General features: G+C 37.2%; 1 protein-coding gene across 1 annotated transcript in view; it reads right to left on the bottom strand.

The window, feature by feature from the left end:
• The window catches only part of AVEN (apoptosis and caspase activation inhibitor), a 94,476-nt gene that overhangs the window by 63,898 nt on the left and 6,772 nt on the right, over positions 1 to 23,806 (bottom strand). Inside the window, exon 2 of the mRNA XM_037394910.1 lies at positions 8,016 to 8,196. Within this exon, the coding sequence (XP_037250807.1) occupies positions 8,016 to 8,196 (181 nt within the window). The remainder of the gene's footprint in view (positions 1 to 8,015; positions 8,197 to 23,806) is intronic.

Raw genomic sequence — 23,806 nt, 5'->3', positions numbered from 1 at the left:
CAGAGGTGAAGGGAAAGAGAGAGAGAGAATGAATGCTCCAGGCCTGAAGAAAGACTTCTAGAATAAGTAACCAGCACCTACAACTTACTCCCTGCATACAAAATAAGGTGACAGAGAGCAGGGCTTGTTGGGTGGTGGGGTGGGGGGTGTTGGAGGGTCTTTTATCAATTTTAAATACATAGTTTTCCAATAACTCCATTCTGCCAGCATTTTCCCAGCAGAAAGTTAACCAAGTCTCTCAAATAAAAACTTCTTTGCTATAAATATCTGCAATTACAGCCTCTAGCCTTTATGACACAAAAAAAAATTATGACACAAAAATCAGTGGAACGATATCATCCTATTAAAGCACTCCCATCTTGAATTAGTTCTTCCACATTGCCCCCTTACATTTTGTAGCTAACTGATACATACTTCTCAGTGACATTTTCTGCATGTTGAAGCACACACACATACTCAAGAAAATACCACGTTATCACCGGCCGGTTTCAATCAAGAGCTTAAAAAGAAATAGAGAGAGTATGATCAGTTTCACAATCCAAATTATCTGCAGCAGATTCAGAAATACCACGCTTTATAAACCGAGATGATGAGTGTGTACTGTCAAAGGAAGGTCATCTGATTCACATTCCAGTAAAGGTTGAAAATGAGTCAGAGCCAATGAAAACATAATTCCTCCCCACTCGCACCCTATTCTGTCCCTGAAATGTGCTTTTCATTAAAAGAGTTTCTAGTTCACAATTTTACACACGCAGAGGGTTTACTTTGCATGAAAGGACAACAAGAGTTCCCTCGAGGGTGGAACAGACAGTTAACAGAACTCTGGTTTTGAAACAAAGACTCTGACAAGGCTCAATAAACCTTTGACATTCTTCCAAGAAAATTACCCCCACCTAGACAAAAAATTAAGCCCTTTGGGTAAAAAAACAACAAATCTTTTAAGTGCTCAGAAGAGCCATCTTCCTATACAACAGCTAGAAATGCCAAAGATGCCACTCCCAGGAGAGCCAGGAGTAAACAACAGGCAAGAGAACACAGAACAGATGAGAAGCCAACGTGTGATTTGGACAGGTATAAAAACATGGAGCAGGGGAAGGATCAAGATAAAGTGCAAACTAGAAGTTGGATGTAGGAACTGGGAACTCTTGAGCAACAGGATGAGATCAGGGAAAGAACAATGGCAAAATCAATAGGTATGACTCTGAAAGTATTAAAAGGGGAAGAGAAGGACTAGGAGAGCCCAAGCGATCAGCAGCAGACATGAGGAGGAATTTCAGGACCAAAATGGGGTAAAAAGAAAAGAGGAGCCACAACTGAGCTTAAGGAAGACATAGGCACTCTGTGTCTTTTAGAGCACTGCCTGCTCCACAGACCTTCTTTCACTCCAAAACCAACGTTTAGCAACAGCAGTATACTCCCTGCAAACAAGTTTCTGAGAATCCTGCTAGAAGTATAGTTCTGTCAGCCTCTTCTGATGGTGGTTCACATGTAGTCTGATCACAACACTGCTTTGGAGCATCCGTCAATGAACAAGGAAACATTCCTATCACAGTTATTTTGTTTGTAAACTGATATTAGGAATCAATCTATCCTTATGAGAAACAGAACAGTAAATGAAATCTGGCTTCTGCAATTAAACCGATCTGATACTCTTATCATCCTTACCATAAACAAAAAATTCTGGTTTTATAGAATTTCACAAAATTTCTATTTCTATTTTTGATTTCTTTCTCTAATGTAGGCTGCTGAGAGATGGAACAAAAATATTACAATTAAAACAAACACAGCTCCTCCAAATCAATCAACATCATCTAATATTACCATAGAAGTAATATCTACTAACATCATTATTGAAAAAGAACCAATACTTTACAGGCAAGCAAAGAAAGTCCCTGCTCTAAAAAGCTTACAGTCTAATTCAGGTGATTTAACAGTGGTTCAGAATCACAAGTGTAAAAAGGAATCCAAACAAAAAGGCTAAAATCAATCAAAAGTAATATATGGCAACAAGGAAAATCGCAGTTCATAGAGTAAAAGGAAAATGCAAAGGAAGGAGGAAAGGCAGAAAATAAGTAAAAAAGTAAAAATAGGAGAAAGGGAACAGGAGCATAGTAGCAATAAGATACCGAATTTTGAAAATGAAGACTGGAAGACTAAATTTATGTCTTGAGTGCAAGAGTCAAAGTAATTCATTTTTGTTTAGAGGATTTCACTGGCGGAAAAGTCCAAGACAATGATGTGGCAGAAACAATGATAACCAACAGGAGGCCTAGTCAGACAGAACTGGGTTTAGATCAGGGGTCCTCAAACTATGGCCCGTGGGCTGGATACAGCCCCCCAGGGTCCTCAATCCGGTCCCCGGTATTTACAGACACCCCCCGCCAGGGGTTGGGGGGGGGGGGGGGGGGGGGGCGGAAACCAAGCAGCCGCAGATGGCTGCCTGCCACTTCATTGGCGCACGGGCCCCTGTTTAAAAAGTTTGAGGATCCCTGGTTTAGAGGTATCATTTAAAAAAAAAAAAAAAAAAAAAGACATGACTAAACACAAGAAACAGTGAATCAGGTGAGTAGATATTTTTAGCTAGCTCTCAAACCCACAAATTCAAGTAGTGGACATGAAAGAAGCAAGACAGGAATAAGGACAAATTGTTCCATATTTAAACTTACAGATTTGTGATTTCATAACCAAAAGATACCTAAATATATGGTATAAATATACAGTAAAGATACCATCAATAATATACAGTAGCAGCAAAAGATTAAGGCCCAATATTAGAGAAGGATGTCGGTCAGAAAACTTTAGATTTAGAAATCTGGAACTTAACAAATAAATGCATGACAACAAGGTGTGAAAAATTAAAAGAATGGGACAAAGCTTACCACACTGATTCTAATGAGAACAAAATTTAACCTCTTTAGTATACAAATCTTATTCTATCCGATTCTAAATCACAAAGCATACAAATCTCTCTGAAAAACTGAAACCTTTCAGATTTTTCTTTCATTACCATTAGTTTTGCAGTACTATCACTGACACATATTGTCACATGTGATATATGGTCACATAGTTTTAAGATATCAGAATGTTAAAATGAAAATAAGAAATGTTATTGATATGCATTCAAGTCATTGAATCACATTATACTTCTATACTTCAATCACACAGTTTTGGTTACATTTTAGATAAAACTTGGGAGGGGGGAAGGGAACAGATATGAAAGCATATATAATGAGCACGAATTACCTATTACAAGAAAATTAATTTATTGAGAAAGTGTAATTAATATTTAAAATCTGGCACTTCCTATTTTTAGTTCACAAAAAAAAAAAAGGGACAGCTCATTTGATTAGAACAAAAAAAGATGAATTTCTGTAACATTAGGAACAGTTCAGGAGGAAGCACAGAGCAGATGGAGAGCCAGCTTCCACCGATGCCAAGTCCTGTGATTTTACTGCAAATCTTTATTGTGGAAGGTTTTTTCTGTTTGTTTGAGAAAGTTACTTTGGCTAGGGAGGAAAGAGGGAGAGGCTGAACTTCCATTGATTTCAGATATCAACAGGTATATAAAACAGCATCATCTCTCGTGGTCTGTCAACAAGTCCAAAGTTGCAGATTGCCCAGGGTGTAACTCACAACTAAAACCTTTGCATGTGGAAATGAAACCACTTGGTAAAGAGCCTCCACAGCTGTGAAATGTTATCTGCCACATCACCATCAAAAAGGAAAGGAAATTTCTGATGTGCTGGAATGAGGCTACAAGCAGAAGCAGGAGAATACAGCACATCAGGGAGGCTCAGAGAACATTCATGGAATCAGGTAGCAAGGAAAGAAGCAGGAGGAGCACATACCCTTACCTGTTTATTTCAGGAGCGCATATACTAGGAATATTGAGGTGTCCTATTACCAATCCTTAGTTGCAACATTGTAATATTCTTTCAAGACCGGTAACTTGGTACTAGTATCTTAAAGCTGTTGGTGTGTAATAAGGAGTAACCAATACCTCTATGTTCTAACAGAGCTCACGCCACCTCGTGAACAGCAAGGACATGAAGTTTTGCATCTGTTGAGTAAGTTGTACTAGTTGAAAACATCTGTTCATCATGCAGTTATAAAGACACGCAAAGAAGAATTTAAAAATACTTTCCACTACTTTTTGCAGAGCTTTCAGAGCTGATAAAAACCAGTTCTTCACTAGTCTAGATCTCTCAATGGTATAAGAAACAGAGATGCAGAAACAAGAGTTCTGTGGAGACATATGGAGACAAATAATTTCACAGAACAAACATAAACCATAAGTAGTAGAAGTCGGCAATCAAATACCCCTGATGTATACAATAATCCAAGTAAAAATGATAGGCAGTTCTGTAAAGAAACCTGATTTTCAGCTATTCTCTAGAATTTTAAAACTCAAAGTATTCTTTTTTAGCATCTGAACCACGCCCTGCCATTGCCATTCTTTTTCTTTGAGCAGAATTAGCACTGAAAAGAAGAAAACTCATTTATTCTTCACTCACTCTGCCTTTTTTTTTTCTTCCCCAAATCTCTGTCAGTATATACTTAAGACAGAAAAGTTGAAGGAAAACCTATCTTTAACATAAGCCTTGCTCCACAAGTTTATCTATTCAGTATTTTGAAGACAGCCAATAGTTTCTCTGTGTTGCTAATTCTCATGTATGTACTGGCCACAAAAATGCAGCAATATATTGCAATAGACACATCATAATTAAACAGAGAAGTCCAAAAGCAGGAGGTTATAAAACCCAAAACAACAGTTTATTAGGAAACAGAAAGTAACTGCTACTTCACAATTCCTGTACTTACTGTTCATTACTATTATGCTCCAGTGACTGTTCTTTTGACTTTTATTCCACATTTCCTATTGTATTTAAGTGTTAGATATCTACAGAATGTATATGTATTCTTACAATATCAAAACCATTGAGACAGTTTTGTTTGAACTACACAGCATTACTCTCTTACCCTTTAAGGCCATCAGAATTATTCAGCCATTGCCAAAAAAACAAAAAAGGAAAAACTTATATCCAAAAATATGTTTTTTCATCTTGATAATCATCACATCCTGCAACATGACAGCACAGTCATTTAGGTGTGCATGCTGGCAGCTTTTGGCTGCTGTACTGGTAATGCCTACCACATTTAAAGGAAATTGATCAGGTCCCTGGATACATTTTGATCAGCTCCGTAATGACATTTTAAAAGCATACTTTTAAACCTAAAGAACTATTCACAACCAAAAACCTAATATAGGACTTAAATCTATTTTGAAACAATTAACCTTCACCTGCCAAAAAATGAGGACAGTTCTTCAAACCTCACAAGATTCTTCTAGCAAAGTAAGGTTATCCTATCACTTCCACTTCTCTTGATCTTTACGCTTCAACAGCATTTTTACTAAATTGATTCAAGATGTATTCCCTGAAGGGTTCACAATGGACTTGTAGTTTACATCAGCTAAACATCAAAAGCAATACAGAAAAGTTTGCTTTGCTATATTCAAGGTTAATTATAAAAAAAAATAAAATCCTAAAAAAAAGAGGAAAGAAACAGACTTAAGAACTAAAGTTTTCACCCTGCTTTACACACAAATATAATAAGCCTTGACAAAGAAGCTCTGTCAGGCTAGTGACATCAGCTGTTATCAAAGCCACCTGGCAGTTCTTTCTTAAGACTATTTTCAGCTGCTTTTTTAACTATTCAGTCTGAAATTTTCCATGTCAATTGACTGCTTCAGGTAGTTTTTCCTCACCACCACCTTTTTTTAAAAGTCAGAGAATGGCTGGAACATTTTTCTACCATGAAAGGATCTAGGAAAAAAGCCCTTGTAAGCTCTTCCTTTGAAAAACTGTAAGTACTTCCTTGCCCTGAATCAGTAACTTGAAATCAGGCTGGACAATGTTGTTGTATGAGAGAGGTACATTCTGCTCATTTTGTGAAAAGTCTGGCCTGATTTAGCCAAGCTCCGAGCTTCTAGAAATCAAAGTTTATACACATATTTTTTGCAAGATTTGCTGCCACTTAACAAACAATCACCAAACAGTCCATTCTCAGTGACCTTCCATATGTCACTTCAACATCCAAGGCAACTGACTTAAGTTTCCTCTAACCTCTGGTTAGGAGTGAAGAGCCAGATTTTCACTGTAAGAGAACTCTGCGAGTGAAGAGCCAGATTTTCACTGTAAGAGAACTCTGCATTTAACAGGCATTAGGTACAACACTTAATAAAAAGTGTCATCTTGCATATTTCTACAACCTCACTATGCAATATCCCTGCCATAGCTGAAAACAGTAACCCGTCACTTCATGTTGTTGGGTAACTGAGTAGGATTTAGGGTATACTGACAAAAGCATGTAAAGGGAAGATTGAGAAAACTGTAGTGGAGCCTAGAACTGGAAGGTTAAAAGAAAAGAATAAACTGGGATTGACTAGTCAAGGAAAGAAACAAAGAGGAATGTAAAAAGATGTGGTAGTGGATGACAGAAAAAGTAAGCCAAATGAGCAATCCCAGGCAGAACAACTCAGAACTGGAAACGACCAGGACTGGACAGAGCGAGGGACAGAATGTATCTGACGGAGCTGGATTTTAGTGAATATATGTGGAAGGGAGCTGGCTTATAATAAACAACTGAGAAGAGACCCATCACCAGAAATCAGAAACCTAGACAAGAAGAAAAATTAACGGAAGCAAGGGACAGTGAGAAGAATTAGTAGGCAGTCAAAGGCTGACAGTAGAAAGACAAGATGCAGTCAGAGACAGGCTGGGACTAGTCAAGCCCAAATATTTGCTTGAAAAGACAAATCAGTGCTGAACTGGAGATTGGCTTGAGGCAGGGACAAGTTGGAAGTATAGGCAAAAAGGTTAAAAAAGTATGTATCTTCAGAAGCTATTTCAAAACATAAAATAAAAAAATCAGAAGTTTTAAATTGTGATATCTACTTTGCTCCTCAAGCTATGTTGCCTATCCAGCTCTGAGGTACATACCAGCCCATCTTGACTCCAACACTGTCTACCATGCAACACACCATTCAGAGAAGCCATCACACACCTCATGATCCTATGATTAAAACTGGCAATTTAAGCCCAATTCTGCAATGGTCATGCAGAACAGCTTCAGAAATTCATTCTGGCACAGAGAAAGCAAGCTCTGGTTCTTTTTTCTTTATCACAGATAATGGCTAACTTACCCCTCCAAGCTGTGGCTGAAAAATCCAATTATTTAGATTCAAGAGATTTCAGAACTTCCAGGTTGCTCAAAAAAGCCCCATAATACATAGTTTGCAACTTTTTACTGAAACATGCCAACACAATAGCACCAAGAGTTTCTAAAACAATTTCAGGCAACTGTTTTTTGTGCAACTGCCCATAATATAGGTTAAAAAAAAAAAAACAGGATCTAGTACAGCCTGTCTCTCCACCTTCTCATTCTATTATCTCCTTTGAAGACTGGAAAACAACTGATCTTTACTCTCAAGGAGAGTAATGCTATTCATGCACACATCCCTACAGTGCTGATTACAAATCTGTCAAAACAAACAACAGCAAGCAGCTGCTTAACTGCTTTGCTGTTTAGTCACACTAGCAACTTTGTTTCTTTTCTGGAAAGCAACTCAATGACCAAGATTGGTAAGAAATTGACAGCAAGAATAGGCTCAAAGTAACTGCACACACTCAGACCCGTGGAGTTTCACAAGAAGGCTGTAAATGCAGCAGCCCTCTTTTACTCCCCAGCCACCTTGGCTCGGTGCAGCTTATATGCTGATAAGACTGCTCCCATGGAGACTTCGAACACTCCCAAATACATCAATGGCAGACTTACTGAGGCAGATAGGAATGATATTCTAGTGTCCTGTTTCACCATCAAGGACAACAGTCAGAAAAGTAGCAACATTTAAAAATGCAAAACTAAAAATAAATAAAAAAAACCCACAACGAAGCAAAACAAAGAACCCCCACACACACACACAAAACCCCTATCTGTAAAGTAGAAATGCTTACCTGCTGAGCTAAGCAATACATGGAAGTCTGTTCCTCTCTGTGACTCTCCACGTTCACTCTGTCCCTCTTTTTCTGTATCCTCATAGCGGCTCCAGTTGGAAAAAATCTTTCTTCTTGAATAGCTTTTCAGTTTTTCCTTCTCTTCTTCCTCTTGTGATTCAGTATCATCATCATCCTCTACCTGTGATATTTAAATAGACAGTTAAGCCATTGCAATTCAACAGTATTTTGTTCTGTATTTAGACAGTCATTCATACAACCCTCCAACCAGGGAATCAAAACCCAGAATGATAAATCAGCCTGGATCCCCTGTCAATTTTAGGTGCTACCATCTTCCTGAACTGTATGTAACTCATCAATTGTCTAATTAAAAGCACCTAGTGAAGCTTCAGTTCTTACAGGGGTCACGCGGTGACACTGACGCAAGTTGCACGGGTTTCCCTTCTGTTCTGAAAGCCCATAATGAACAGCTCCCTTCCTGAAACTAAGCACAACATGCAGGGAGCAGAACTAAGAATTTAATCACAGTACCTCTGTCCAAGTGTTGCAGTGATACTGCAGAAAGAACCGATGTTTGTAGAGCACAAGAGGAAAATGACAACATAAAGAATACTGGAGAAAAACATATGGAAAGGGTGATCTATGTAAGAATTTCCATTATAACCAGCTACAGGGTGTTGACTCAAGTAACATGGAATAATTAACCAAATTAATTTCCTTCATTAAAGCCATTTGACAGAAATGTTACTGTGTTTCTGAAACTACATTAAGGTTTCTTTAAGCACATACATGTACGTGCTGGTACAACGTTGGACAACCTGGTAAAGAACAACTGCGCAAGGCAACTATCAGGCACAAACCACCACCACTTCATTAACCTGTTTTATAATTGATGAGTTACTTTCATAGATCAAGAAAGGACATAGAGCAATGCAGCACATATTCCAGATTGATTTCTATTATGAAGCAGGCTTAACTACCCTGTAGAAAAATTTGTAGTTACATTTTGGCTCAGCTAGACAAATACGAACTGTTTGAGATTTTCACGTTCCTTTGGTGTCCAGTTATGCAATAGAAAAACCTCTATCAATGCCAAATAAGTCCCTGTTGCACACCAAATACCATATTTATATACAAGTACATCATCATAAAAAGAAGACTGACACAAACGAAAAAATAGGAAGCAGTAGTTTGTGGACAGTGGAGTATTACTACACCTTAGTTCTGAAAATATAATAAAGATGACCAAAAGTAGCAGTGAAGCCTGTTACATGGCTTTTACACAGATGCCCACTGAAAGCATCCTCAAACACAACTGTGAAAGTTTAGATTCTCCCATGTTTGATGTCTTAAAAATGACTGCCCAGCATATCATACAAGTAGCAAAATCAGAACTAGAATAACGACCTCCCAAGAAAAATAATCCACCAATCTTCATAAACAAGCTTCTTTCAGCATTGTCCGAGAGATCTGGCTAGGAACAGCATGAAGGAATGGTAAATTCATCAGAGCATAAAACCAGATTCAAACCTGTAAAAATTATACAAATACACTCCCAGCTGGCAAACAGCTGACAAAAAGGAAAATATTCTGTGCATTCTTACTGGTTCTGTGCAATTTTTAGTTAAATTCGTTTGTCTTTCTATTAATCAGATAAATACACTAAAATGGTTGTTGTGGACAAACGATTATTTGCACGAGCAAGGGGATGAAGTCACAACACACTATTACCAGGGCCTGATCTAGAGCTATAGTTTCAACAGAGCAAAAGGCCAAAAGGCAAAATAACTTGGAGTTCATACAATTCATAAGTCAAAGCAAGTATAGTGCTACAAAGAGATAGATCTGTGTTGTACTTTGTTTTTGTTTTTAAGTAAACATCAGAATCACCTTAGGCAACTATTACATTATAAATAAGTAAAACAGGAGTATCACCTTCTTATTTTAACAAGCTTCCAATAAACTAATACAGATTTAAATATTTTCTCTTAAACTGACCTAAATTATTTTTCACATTCTGTTATTAGCTATGTTATACAGCACACCTCAAGGAAATTTAATGTCTTAGAAGTAAAATTGTTAACTTGAACTTTAATAAACAAACCACAAATCCTCCAGTGTTAATAGGAGTTGTGCAGTCTGGTTCCCCAAGTACTGTCCTGAGGTTTACTTTTGCAATAAGTAAACTTCAAATACAAACCTGCTTACATTTCCAATAAATATTTAATAGCAAATTTTGCATGATGCACTGCTATGCTACAAGATAAAACTATGAATACTCCCATTTGAATAGTCAACATTCAAACAACTTAAAGATGCATCTTCACCACTAAAATCATCACATACATTTAAAAAAAATTGATCAGTGAAGCTTCAGAAAATAGTTTGCTTCTATCATCTCACGAGACAGCTACCACCTAAAGTAACAACAGAAATACATAAGCATAAATTTTCATTACTTTCCTCTTAGCTAACTATTCAGCTAGACTATATACTGCTACCAGTGCCATCATAACTTACTGAAAACAAATCTCAATGAGTACAGAACAAACATCACTCCCATGTGTAGTGCAATAAAATAACTTCCCCCCTGCCCCATCCTCAAATAACAAATGATACAAGCTGAAACAAATTCTAGAAGCCAACTCAAATATAACCTTTAAAACAGTATTACTTAGGTAAGGAGAAAAACTTAAGCTTTTAAACAGCACTGAACTACATCTACACATTCTCACTCAGTGCTATAATGCACCACAATACCACAGGAGGTATAATCTTTATCTGCTGTGCCTCTGTTTCAGATAGTATTACATCCATTACCATCTGCACATTTCATTGAAATTTTGGAAGTGGGGAAAGCATGCAAAAGCCCAACTGAATAAAACCAGGAAACTTTCAGACTGTTTTGCATATCAGAAGAGCAAAAAAATTTACACAGTGTTCTGCCTAAACACTAAGTTCATCAAAGTCCAAACCACTGTGAAAGAGCCAAGCCCCTCTGCAGAGGAGCTTGCACAATTTGGGGTCTTCCACCAAGGAATGTATTTTCATCCTCTAGCAGAGCTGATGATTCCACTTTCCTTCTGAAGGAAAGCAAAATGCATAGCATATGTGACCCCAATCTACAGTCTCTACCACAGCAGAAGGATATTTTAGTACATCCTCCTTTATACAGTAATTTTGCATACAGGGTTGGGGATGGATGGTATTGAGAAAAAAATAGGAAAGCAGGCTTTCTGTTTGACTTCTACACAAGAACATGTTGATGCACACAGTACTGGAATGAAGGTGTCAAAATGACGTAAACATTGTTCTGAATAGGCCATTTCCCCTGGGGTCATCCTTCTGCACTTCCCTGGAACCCAGTGGTTTGGATCAAACCAAGGCTAAGTACACAATGGAGAAAACGCAAGTGACCTCTTACATCCTGCTTCAATTACTCAACTGCTCTTCACTGTAAGTGCAGTCAGTCCTAGCATGTCAAGCACACGTGTGCAAACACTCAACAAGAACTGTTGAACTCACAGCCCTTAAAAAGAAAAAACCCCGAAAAGTGCATTAAAGTCAGAGCTTCCATTAAGACTTTCTAAAACTGTATTCATTACCCTTAGGAAGCCACAGCAGTTAAAGCTTATAGCCCTCTTTCTGTCGAGTTCTATTAACTGTAAGAAAAGTCTAAAACATTTAATCTTGGTCAGCACTTAGAATATTCTACAGTTACTGGGAGGACTATAGAAACAACATAGGTTGTTTACCTTTCTTTGGGCTGCCTGCCCTTCCCTGTTATGTAGATATCACGCATTATTAGACTTCCATTCTTACTTATTTTGTAGTACTTCTCCCAGTTCTCTTCCTGAGGATGTTACTTTACAGAATGTAGGAAAACATAGTTTGAGCTTCTTTGTTGATCTGTTAGAAAAAGCATAGCTATTTCTCTCCTTCGCAGTCTTCCCAAATTTATACAATAACCTTTCCATTTTATCTTCAAAAACTCTTTACAATTATATAGATCAAGCACTACTTTTGCCCTTTGTTATTGTAACTTCTGTATTACTGTTTTGAATGTCACACCTCTCAAAAATACACACATTTCCTTAATCTTCCCCATTCTTTATTAGGGACGTTTACCTACAATACCTCAGACATCTTAAATATCCACACAGGAGTCCACAATAAACAGCCACTGTCATGCACGGATACTTGCATGTTCATGGACAGTGATAATCACTGTCTGCTCCCTACATTTCCTGCTCTCCCAACAGCACATACTAATTCCTTGACTATTCCATCTTCCCTTCTTGGAAACTGCTGTAAGGCTGTGGCCAAGTGCAATGACATTCAGGCTTATCTGTCTCAATCCCAATTTCTCTTCTCATCAGGGGAACAGGCTAGCAATGAAAATGAAAATATCCTGTGGGTTGAACCTGACCTTGACTATCAGCTGCATCATGAAAGGGCATATATCTTTTCCTCATTTGTGTTTAAGATAGTAAGGTGTCTACGCACAGACAACTTCTCCTCTCCTCTTCATCCCAATTTCAGGAGCATCTGTTGTTACAGTCAAATTCTCACAGGCGGAACTCTAAGTCATAGGGTCAAAAAAACATCTAATGAAGCAACAAAGCAGTTCACAACCTCTACACTTTAAATGTTTTGCAGAATAGAAGTCTGTACACAGGGGCTTGTATGAGTGACAAGAAGTAAGGTCGCTTGGCTGATATTAACTACTGAGGGGTTCCTCTAGGCAGATGTAAGTGGAAATGTGAAAGACTTACAGTTACACTTCAATGACTTAAATTACTCTTAGAAAGACATACCTGCTTTTAATTTCATGGTTCAAAATTATCACTGGTGTAGCCAAACAGGAGCAATGAGATCACACCAGGAATTATCTTAGCACAATATGAATACAACACAATCTCAAAAAGATTTCAGTTTTTTGTTGCAGTGCTCATTAAATGCACTTTTTTTCACCTTATATCCAGAAAGATACAGAAGAATCCCCTGACAGCTTAATTTTCTCAATCACAATGATTGATAGGCTTATACCTTATCATAGTTATATATAGTATAACAATCTTCAAAAAAGTTAAGTTGTTCTGATTTTTCCATATTTACCTAATTACAACCCCTAGATATATGTCCCTCTGTCTCGTAAGTAGACTTTTATTAACATTAAATCTGAAGTTGGCAAAGGAATACATTTTCTGATTTATTGTGGTGGAAGTGTAATGGGCTTTTTAAAATATGAACTGTAAAGTATATTAAGAAAATCAGAATATATATTCAGAATTATGGCAAACAAAAGCAGACCTACATATTTAAACACATTTCTTAGATTAATTTGATTTTTAACAAAAGACAAAGTACAACTGCAATTTTATTGATACTCATTCAAGTTTGTATGTGTTTAGAATCAAAATGTCCTTACCTACAACAAAAAATACAGAACATTATCTTCATGAACTTACTTAGACAGATGGCTGAAATCCAATGAGAGAATTTGAAATGCAATTCACAATGATATAGACAAACAGGAATTGAGTTTTAAAAATAAAAACAAAATAAAAATACCAATAGTGAATTAACAAGGTAAACATGTCTGTCAGTATATTATATACATACTCCACTATCTAGGAAAATCCCATGAAGCATGTGAACACATTGTTCTATCTACCTAGGAATATTAATGATAAATTTCTGTACAGAGAAAAAAAGCGCAAGTTTGAACAATATAAAAAGGTCAGTATGAAGTAAGAGTGGAATACAATCCCACAAACTATTCTTATTTAGCGCTCTTAATCCAGATTTTAGAAAAGTAAATGAAAGATAAGACTTGTGAATTTCCCTAATAAATAAGATTTTCTTAATGCAGTGATACAATAAGATACCATAGCCTCTTTCAGAGACAGAAAAGAATATTTGGTCATAATACTCAGCAACACCTGCCAAAAACTGAGCTTTTAGCTTACCTATACTGAATTGTTTTCAATAGACACCATTATTCACAAGTCTGACCACAGTAACAGTGAAAAAGTAAATACCACCACCTTGTCCACCAAATTACTTTGCTTCAAAGTTCCTGCTTGTTTCATCTATGCAATGCAAATAATTGGAACTGATTAAAACTTTGAATGAAAGAGACTATTTTCTCATTACTGTTTAACTGAAAAAAAAGACCACCTCAAAATATTCTTTGCACTCAGTAAAGTTCTAACATGATCAAGTGCCAGGAGGCTATAAGCCATATTTATCTTTCTCACAGATCATTATTAATATTTCCACAAGCTATAGCCATATTTTGCACGAATCTTACACCTCACTGAATTGGAACAGCTTCTGTTAGGAGCTAAACCTCTCCTTTAGACTCACTGAGCCGGGGAGGGGGAGGAAGCCCCACAGGCAAACAACTTGGTTCTTTCGTTTGTAACTACTGATTTAAATGGCAGACTATCTTCCCTTTCAACGAATCCATAAATTCTGATGTATGTTTTCCACTACTCTCTCAGAAACACCCCTGTAACCTGCTGGCACATGATTAGCTGCAGGTCCTTCAAATGGGTGGCTTACAGGGGCAAAATGAATGAACCACCACTATGCACTTCTACAGACCCAGTTTTAAAACCGTTGACTCATAGATAAAATAAACTTAATAGCCATGCAATGTATGTTCACAGGAAGAAAGTCTCAAAAGCTCTATTCTCTAACATTAGAAGGAAAGTTGGAAAGTTGGTAAAGCCTGTCAAGGAAGTATTTATTTTGGAAACTACCTATTTCAAGACTTCACTCAATAGATACAGGATTTTCCAAACTACAAAACCACCATCTAAAATTTAGCCCTACTCATTTAGATTAAAACTCCAAACTGAAGGATGTTTGATGGGGTATGTTGTTAGAATGGTACCATTAAAAATTCAGCACTCACTGTGCACTAATTGGGTAACGCAGTACAGAATCAACAAGCTGCGTAGAAGCAGTCCTTTACCTCCCTTCCCCAAGGCTGAGCCATGCTGCGAGCAAAGAGCCTGTAAAAAGCTTGTCCAGCTGCTGGCTATAGATAAAGAGACTTCTGATTTTTTAAACTTGTTGAGCCAATACATTTCCACCAACAGAAAAACAGTATTTTTTCTTTAATTCAGTGGAAATGATGACATGAAAGTTACTGGCAACTACACAAACTCATCAAGCAATTTATACAAAATTGTCACGTGGACCTGAACAAAACCTGGCAGGCTCTATTACCTTCAAATTGACAGTAACTTAAGAAAGCTGAATGTTTTTCTTACAAACATTCAGTCAAAAATATGAGTTTAAAAATAAAAGAGAGGCCTCTGTCTTGACGGAAATAACAAGTTTCAAGAAAACCTTGCAAAGTAAGTGTATTGCCACAATGTTTGTTTGTGGCATTCCTTCCTATGTATTTGCTATGTGTAGCAAAGTCAGGGGGTTTATATATTGCATACATATGGATCCACATATGTGAATGTTGTAGGTCATATACTAAACCCAAATTATACTTATTCTGGTTAGGTTAAGGAAAATTTCTACAGAGAGATATTTCTTCTTACCAAATCTGCCATTCCTAAATAGAAGTATCTTGACCTGCATTATAGATTGACTGTATTCAGAAACAGATTCAATTCTTGTTTTAATGTCACAGTATTATAGACTAATCCAAGCTAAAAGGGATTGCAAGAGGTCATCTTGTTCAACCACCTACTCAAAAGAAGGTCAAAACTGAAACAAGACCAAGCAGGTTTCGGCTTTGTCCACTCAGGGTTTGAAAACTTCCAATAGCATACCTAATTCTTAGTGTTTCATTTTGTTGTTTTATTCTAGCACTCCTAAAACTGCAAAAGCAATTGTATTAATGACTTCAACAACCATCTGTCAAGAACACGCACGAGGAGTTCCGTAACATCACGGAGTCAAAGTTTATTGAGGGTATATATTCGCCTCAACAGTTTAATAACAGACTTTTCAAAGAATATTGCTATTTTGCTAGTCTTAATGAGTCAGTGGGTAAGACAGCCTCTTTCAATAAACCTATCAGTTATAAATTTGTATGTGTTGAAAAGCTCTGTACTTCTGCAACCATACCAATGATGAAGTAAAAGTATGACAAATTATGCAAAAAGCTCACTCAAAGCAGCATCTGTCTGCAGAACAGAAAAATTTGACTCTTGATCCTAACCCACAAAGGTTATTTCATAACCTTAATAAAGTCTGCTCAAAAGAGTAAAGTTTAGAGAAAATCTCAGTTATACAGACAAGTTAATGTTTATTTAACACCCCTACATGCACACAGTTTTAGAACAAAACCAGCAACTCTCTACCAAGATCAAAACTAACATGCTGAAGAAGCTTCAGGGTTTCTCATGCAAGAAAAAACATGTGACAAAGTTTCTCCATAGAGCAATTTTTTTTTGCCACAAAAAAGGAAAAACACCACCAAAAACCCCCAACTTTCTGGAAGATTTCAGCTGTGCTATAAGAATGTTCTCCAAAACTTATGTTCCATATGAATAACAACATAACTATTTCTTAGCTTTAAATTCAAAAATATTTGATAACATTTAGTACCAAGTTAAAAGTTTAGGGTTTTTTGAATGCATCTAATTTTGTAAAAAAGAAAGCACGCAAGAGTAAGACTTTTTTCTATGGATTTCACAACATGAAAATAACGAGTGATATTCACCCACACTAACATTTTCAGTCGGCACAGCATTAAAGAAGAAAACATTCTGAAAGACACCAAACAGAACAGGATTCTTTGAAATTGTACACCTAAACTGGCAGAAAAATAATCAATAGTTTTCCTCTCTTTCCTACTGTTAACCTTCTGCCAGCTTAAGTTCCTTGCATCAGTTCACAGCAGAATCAGATAAGCACAAATAATGGTTAGATAGGCTGGAAGCGTGCCATAAACATGGGATCTGGGAAGCAGGTCCTTCCTTCATTATCTGGCAGCAGTTATCCGCTACATTGGCTAAGTGTACTGGTAAGCCATATCCTTGGCTTTAACTTCCTGCAATGTTAAACTTGCTTTTCTAAAGCCAATTTTGTTTTCTCTTTCATTAAAGACTTTCAGATTCTCCATTAGTGTTCCTGTTCCATATAAAACACATGGACACACAGGTGTCCTTGGTCAAATTCACATATTTTTTAAATAAAAATTTAAAAAAAAGATACTGTGCTACAAATATATCGATTGGTCAAACTTTAAACATGAGCTTTATTTGAGACTGGTTTTAGTCAGTATACAAGTATTGATGTTTTGCTTACAGTGGGAAATTCCATCTTGAATTTAAATGAAAACACGCAACATCTGTCACTTTTTCAGATCAACTATCACATAGTAACAGCACACTGCAAACACAGAAATATTCACATAATAAAAATTAAAGCTGTAAAAGGAGACACTCTACTAATTTGAAACCTTAAAATGGTACTGTACGTAAGAAATTCAAGAGGACAGCATTCTGCTTTCCTCCCTTCTTTCACTACATCTGCAACACTGTCAGTAGCATAGTCCCTAAATTTTTAATCTTACATTACTAATATACTGCCATTTCCTAATTATAATTTCACATGCTACTGAAAAACCTCACGTCTACTACTCTTCTATCAACAACCTGGCATATCCAGCTATCGAGCATTTTTGAAATTAAGTTGCATTATTATATTTATGGTATGGCACAACAAAGCAGCAAGACTTCAGTTACAAAAAGCCTCATTCAATGATATTTTCAGAAAGGGGGGTCAAAAAGGGACAATTTTTAGGACTAATACACAGCCATATAGTAAACCAATAAAAATAAATTATATAAAAGATACCATGGATAAAAAGCAGACTGCCTAACATGCAAACAAAATACACAACTATAAAGCTGAATGCAAAACCATATATCAAGGAACAAGCAAGCAGGATATATAATATATATTGAATGACACTGATTAAAAGAAGAGTCGAGTCACACTAGACAAAACCACATACGAAAGCAACGCTACATCAAAAAGATACTATTCTCAACTCCCAGGGGTTTAAACAGCATTTCTGAGACCAATACTAAAATTAATTTCTTTCTTTAGACAGTGGAAAAACAGAAGAGGTACAAGAGAGTACTAACTGCCCACTTGATAAACAAACACCAAAATCCTTCTTCTTCCTTGTTTTTTCAATGTCATGAGAAATGTATGGCCTGGTCAGCGAGGAAGCCAAATTTTTCTCCTTTCCATTTCCACAGATGGCTGTAAAACACACGGTCAACATAGTGATACAAGGAAAGGGGAAATGAGCAAAAAAAGTAATTCACCAATGATACGCTTCCAAGTTTAGAGATTGCAGTCCTGCCTCATAATCAAGGCAGGATTTCCCTGACAGTATACCCAACTGGTGCAAAAAAAGCAGCCACTCATACCCTGCATTACCAGCTTTCCTCATGCAAGTCAGTAGCCCCCTTCCTAGCACAAATTCATCGAGAGAGCAACTAATCAGCTGGAGTTCCCTCAGGCACCATGCAATGTGCTGTCCCATAACGCAGCACGTTACTGCCAAACATCTGATTTGTGGTAGGTTTGTCTCCAAGAGAGGTAGGCTTGTGTTGAATCCACATGCACTGTAATTCAAAATGTAGCTGTACGATGGATAATATGTCTCTGCCATGCTCCTCCAAAAGACAAGCCAGCAACACACCACACACCCCATTTTCAAGCTCTTTTAGTAGTATAGCTCAAAGATAGTAATAGCTGTCAGAGCACTGTATCCTCCAACTGCTATACTTTAGTTCAAGAATTAATGATTAATGTGTTTGGGGAGTCTATGTATATATCAAAATATCAACATAACAAGGATAAAAAAAGGTGTAGAGGCATCACACTGTCCTGACTCAGGTAAGTCAGAAGCAGAATTTTATACAACCAGTGTGTGGCATGCACTTGGTCTCAAAGCTGTTGCCTGCTCCAGGCAACAGAAATACAAGAATTTATCAAAAACCTCTAACAACTACATTACCACTGTACACTTTTGACAGAAACGTAAAACCTCCAGCAAAAATAGTTCTGTTTCACCTGAAATGACCTGAGAATAGATGGAGACTGGGGCATAAGAGAGGGGGAAGCCGCAAAACATTTCAAAGAGAATGTAAATACATACAATTATGTTTATTCAGCTACTGCAGAACTACAGTATTTTATCCAGAAAGTGTAAATAAATTCAGTTCCCTTCTCTGCACAAAGGCATTTCTAGTGGCATCTCCTACATCCCTCAAGAATACAGTGACTCTACATGCTCTGAAATGGGTTATCTAGCCTGTTTTCTCAGCCAGACCTATTCTACTTTGTACAGCAAATGGACACTCCTAACAGCAGAACTCAAGAAGCTGGTGGCCTATGCACCATGCAGATGCCCAACCACCACCCACAAACACACAAGAAAAAAAAAAAAAAAAAACCAAAGAAAAAAATGCATAACACTTCACATGATTCTTTCTTTCATTCCCTGCTCTACCTTTATGACAATATCATGTTTTTACATAAAATACAAAAGGGACTGAAAACAAGGAATGGAGGGAAATTCAGTTCAAAAAGTATTTAAAGTCTGATGGCAGGTCACTTATCTGAGAAGTGAAAAAAACTTGACTGCACTTCGTATTTGAAATTGGGAAGAAAACAGACCACAGTTTGAACTTGTTTCTTTTCTCCACATTCTCCAGATCCTTCACTACCCATTGCAGACTGAAACCTTTTCATTATGCACCCTCTGTATCTAAAACAGGCTCTGTGTCCACTGACTGCCTTTTTACAAAGCAGCATCAGTGCTAATGGCTCTGTAAGTTTATGCACAAGCTGATTCTAATGTAAACTGGCAGACACAAGGATGATTTTGCTATATATTTTGAGAAATCCAAAAATAATACATTACTTCATTAAGAGACATTTTTTTCTGCATCATAAGCAGCATTCTTCAGTGGCTAACAAAGGATACAATAAGGCATGAAAATAAACAATTATTACGGATAAGCGCATCAATCTGCTTTCCTGTCTCACTGAAAATAATTAAACCACTTTTAATTATATATCCTCCTTCAGGGTTTCACATAATTTAGATAAGATTTTTTCCCCTTCCAATTATTCAACAGAAAACAAGCATTTGTAAAAGTCACTTAATCACAGTTCTTGGCAGCCAGATTCAACAAGTCAGTACAGGTATTTGAAAATCCTTTTGCTTTAATGCTTTGGGTTTTTTTCCAGACTACTCCTAATAAAATGCAAAGACAAAAAAAAAAAAAAAAAAAAAAAGATATTTAATATTATGTGCACTGCACTGCATGATTTTTCAACAGTACTAATAAGTAAATAGTATTGTCAATGCTAAATCTGTTCCATCATTACAGTTACACCCATTACAGGGTAAGTTTTAAATTATTTCTTCAAAAGTATTAATAGGGATGAGGTCATACACATGTTTCTATGTTCACAGTCTTCCCATAATGGATGAGGGACAATGGCTTTATGCTGAAAGAGGGCAGATTTTGATTAGATACTAGGAAGAAATTCTTCACTAAGAGTGGCAAGGCACTCGAACAGGCTGCCCAGCGAAGCTGTGGATTCCCCACCTTTGCAAGCATTCAAGGCTAGGTTGGATGGAGCTTTCAGCAAACCAATCTAGTGGAAGGTGTCCCTGCCTGTAGCAGCAGGGGTTGGAACTAGATGATCTTCAAAGTCCCTTCCAACTCAAACCATTCTATGATTCCATGATATTAGCGTATTTACCTATTAATTTGTAGTGACCCTCCAATGATTTTTAAGCATTCCTTGTCATTAACAGAAACAATTTACTTCCTTATCACTCACCTAGACATCACAACTTTTCCAGTACAAGTTCAAGTTTCTATTATAAACAGGTTTTTCTCAACTTGAGGCAAAAAGGAAAAGGCTAATGTGCTTTTTCCCACCACCACCCTTTAGAATAAGGGAGGAAAAGCCTCAAGAGAGGTTCTTTCATGAAAAGAGAAAAAATATCCCTGTAATCCTCTTCACTAGTTTGCTCTATTGATGACCTTTAGAGAGATCTACCAAAGCTAAAGAGATGCTTAATTAGCAGAGAGGGCAGCTGAGAGAACAGGTAGCATGAAGAAAAAAGCTTTTAGTCTTTATCGTACAGGATGAGAATTTTTGAAAGAGGGATGAAATCCTAAGACTGCTTCATAAATGTTGGATACTGGAACTCATCACTTTGGGTTAGCTAAAGATAGAATTAGCCAAGAGAGACATCCTATTCTGAAACCTGTGCATAACAGGAATGATGCTCCAGTCAAAGCGAAAAACAGCTCATGCAGCTAGAAAGAGACTTGTGCTTGAAGTTTTTACATAAAACTGTTACTTTTCCAATGCTTGCAAAGTACAGTTCTAGAAGATGTCATACTAACCTCAATAGCAAATGATATTTCTCACCATTGATTTTTGAAATGTTTTATGGGTAATTCAAACATTAGTATGTGACTATGACCTGGTGTGAACTATAGTCCTCTACAATATGTGACTTGTAGATAAAGAATCTAACCAAAGTTTCCTCCCTCAAAAGCATCATTGCAGTTGCAGAAACCTAACCTGAAATAACAGAAGTAGTCTAGATCCTGACAAGTTCTTATGTTCAAACTTACTTAGATATGAAGAAAAAAACATGACTCCTATCTAGACAGAACATCTGTAAAGTCTGTCATTAAACAAGGCTCAAATAATTCTACACAAACAGATGTAAACCTATCAAGTGCAGACATTTTAGAGATCAGCACTCAAACCTCAGACACCCCCTCCTCATTCATCACCAACTTTCTTTTGGAGGGAGGTAGCAGGGGAATCCTCTGAAAGATACTTTCCTAAATAGTCTTAAAGGATGGGCTTCCCTAAACCCAACAACAACATAAAGTAGTGAAGAATCATTGTCTGAGATCCTCGACACCCTAATGCCATACTTAAAAAACCCAAGATGTTAAAACGTCATTTTATTTTGCCATTGGTCTAGAGTATAATTCTAAAAAGTAAAAGCTACCGCACAATGATGGACTGATCCTACAGTTAACTACTGTGAACAAGCTCTAAGAACCATTTAGAACTTGCTGGAAGTGCAAACACATCCAAATTACCAACAACGTAAAGGAGGGGTGGGTTGTAGTTGTTGGGATGCTCTGTGATCCCAGGATTTCATGTGCACATCACATCTTTACTTGCAACAGTCTGTACTGGTTGCCAGCTCTAGGTGCATACAGAACACTAACTGCAGGAGAACTTTGCACCCATTTTTCAGCGGTGAGCTCCAGACAATGCTCAACTGTCTGGACAACAGGCGGACAACTTCAACTCTGGTTCCATCAGGAGGGAAACCACTTTGAGTCCACCAATATTACACTCAAGTGTATCCCACAAAGCACATTTGCACCAAAATCCCCATTCTTGACAGGAACTCAAACTAAGAGCCATGCCAAAAATACTCAAGGAACTAACTTCTCTCATTGGCACAATTCATTTTTTAAGTTATCTCTATAAATAAATTTTACTCTGAGACAATAATCTTTCAACACCCTTGCTAAGAATTACGGGGAAGTGGAAGGAAAAGAAATAAGGAGCATGGGATCACCTGAGCTTCTGTTGCTGTTACGAAGTAAAGTAACAGGAACATAGTAAGCCAGTGACCTTAGCAAAGCAGCATTACCTGAGTAGTACAGCCTGAAACAGAATACAGAAAGTAAAAAAATAAAAATTAAGAAAGTTAACGACCAAAACCCAAACCCATAGTTTGTCAAGCAATCAGAAAAAGCTGAAGGCCTCACAACATGCCAGTGACAGAGCAGTAGCCTAGGAAGAGCTCTGGCCCAGAATCATCACTATTCTCTACAAGACAAAGATGCTGGCTATTCCAGGGTTAAAGAGAAAGTCTGTAAAGCCTATAATTGTACGGTTATCCTCTGGGAAAAGTGAAGCAGGAATAGAAACAGGACCTTGAGGCAAGATTCTCACATACTCCAGTAGATGTACAGGTCTTACCAGCAGGATGTATTAGTAAGTCTACGTGCAGAAAAGTTAAAGCCTTATTAAAAAAAAAAAAGAAGAAAAAAAAAAAGAAAAAGAAAGAAAGAAAGAAAAAGAAAACTCACATGCACATAAAAAACCAGAGAAATCACATACCTGAAAGAGAACAGTGGGAAATGGACCCCCTGCTATGTCTTACCATAGAACACTGAATCACACAGGCTTGAAATCCTTTGATTATGCAAACCTGTAAGAAATATTCCTCTTACTTATTATAAGGCCCTAAATCACCACTGAATCAATAATCAGCAATTTTTTTCGTTTCTTTAAAATACAGTGAAACCTGATAGCTACAAAGGCTGTGCAGCACCATTAGACTGGCTGGAAATCCATAACAGGGCTCCCGAAACTACCCAGTTTCTTTTGTGAGGAAACCAGAAGCAGTACTGTGTGGAATAATTTTTTGATCAAATTTCATCACTTCTACAAATTTTGTCCTTCAACATAAATACCTACTATCTCTCACTTGATGTACCCATATAAAACCCTATACGATGTTCTCTGGGCCCAGCCACACATCCCTGTAGCACAACATGATTCTTTTAGCTGAGGATTACTAACTTCCTACAAATAACTGCCCGTTAGAATTGTGTTTGGCACAAATATCCAGGAGCGAGTCCTAATGAATTATATATGTGTGTGCGAATCACAGATGTGTGATTTTCCAACGTTCCGCTATACGTTCAGAAAACAGACGAGAA

Source organism: Falco rusticolus, chromosome 7 (genome assembly GCF_015220075.1).
Source record: "Falco rusticolus isolate bFalRus1 chromosome 7, bFalRus1.pri, whole genome shotgun sequence".
Classification (NCBI taxonomy): Eukaryota; Metazoa; Chordata; class Aves; order Falconiformes; family Falconidae; genus Falco; species Falco rusticolus.
This window is presented reverse-complemented; position numbering and strand designations above follow the sequence as displayed.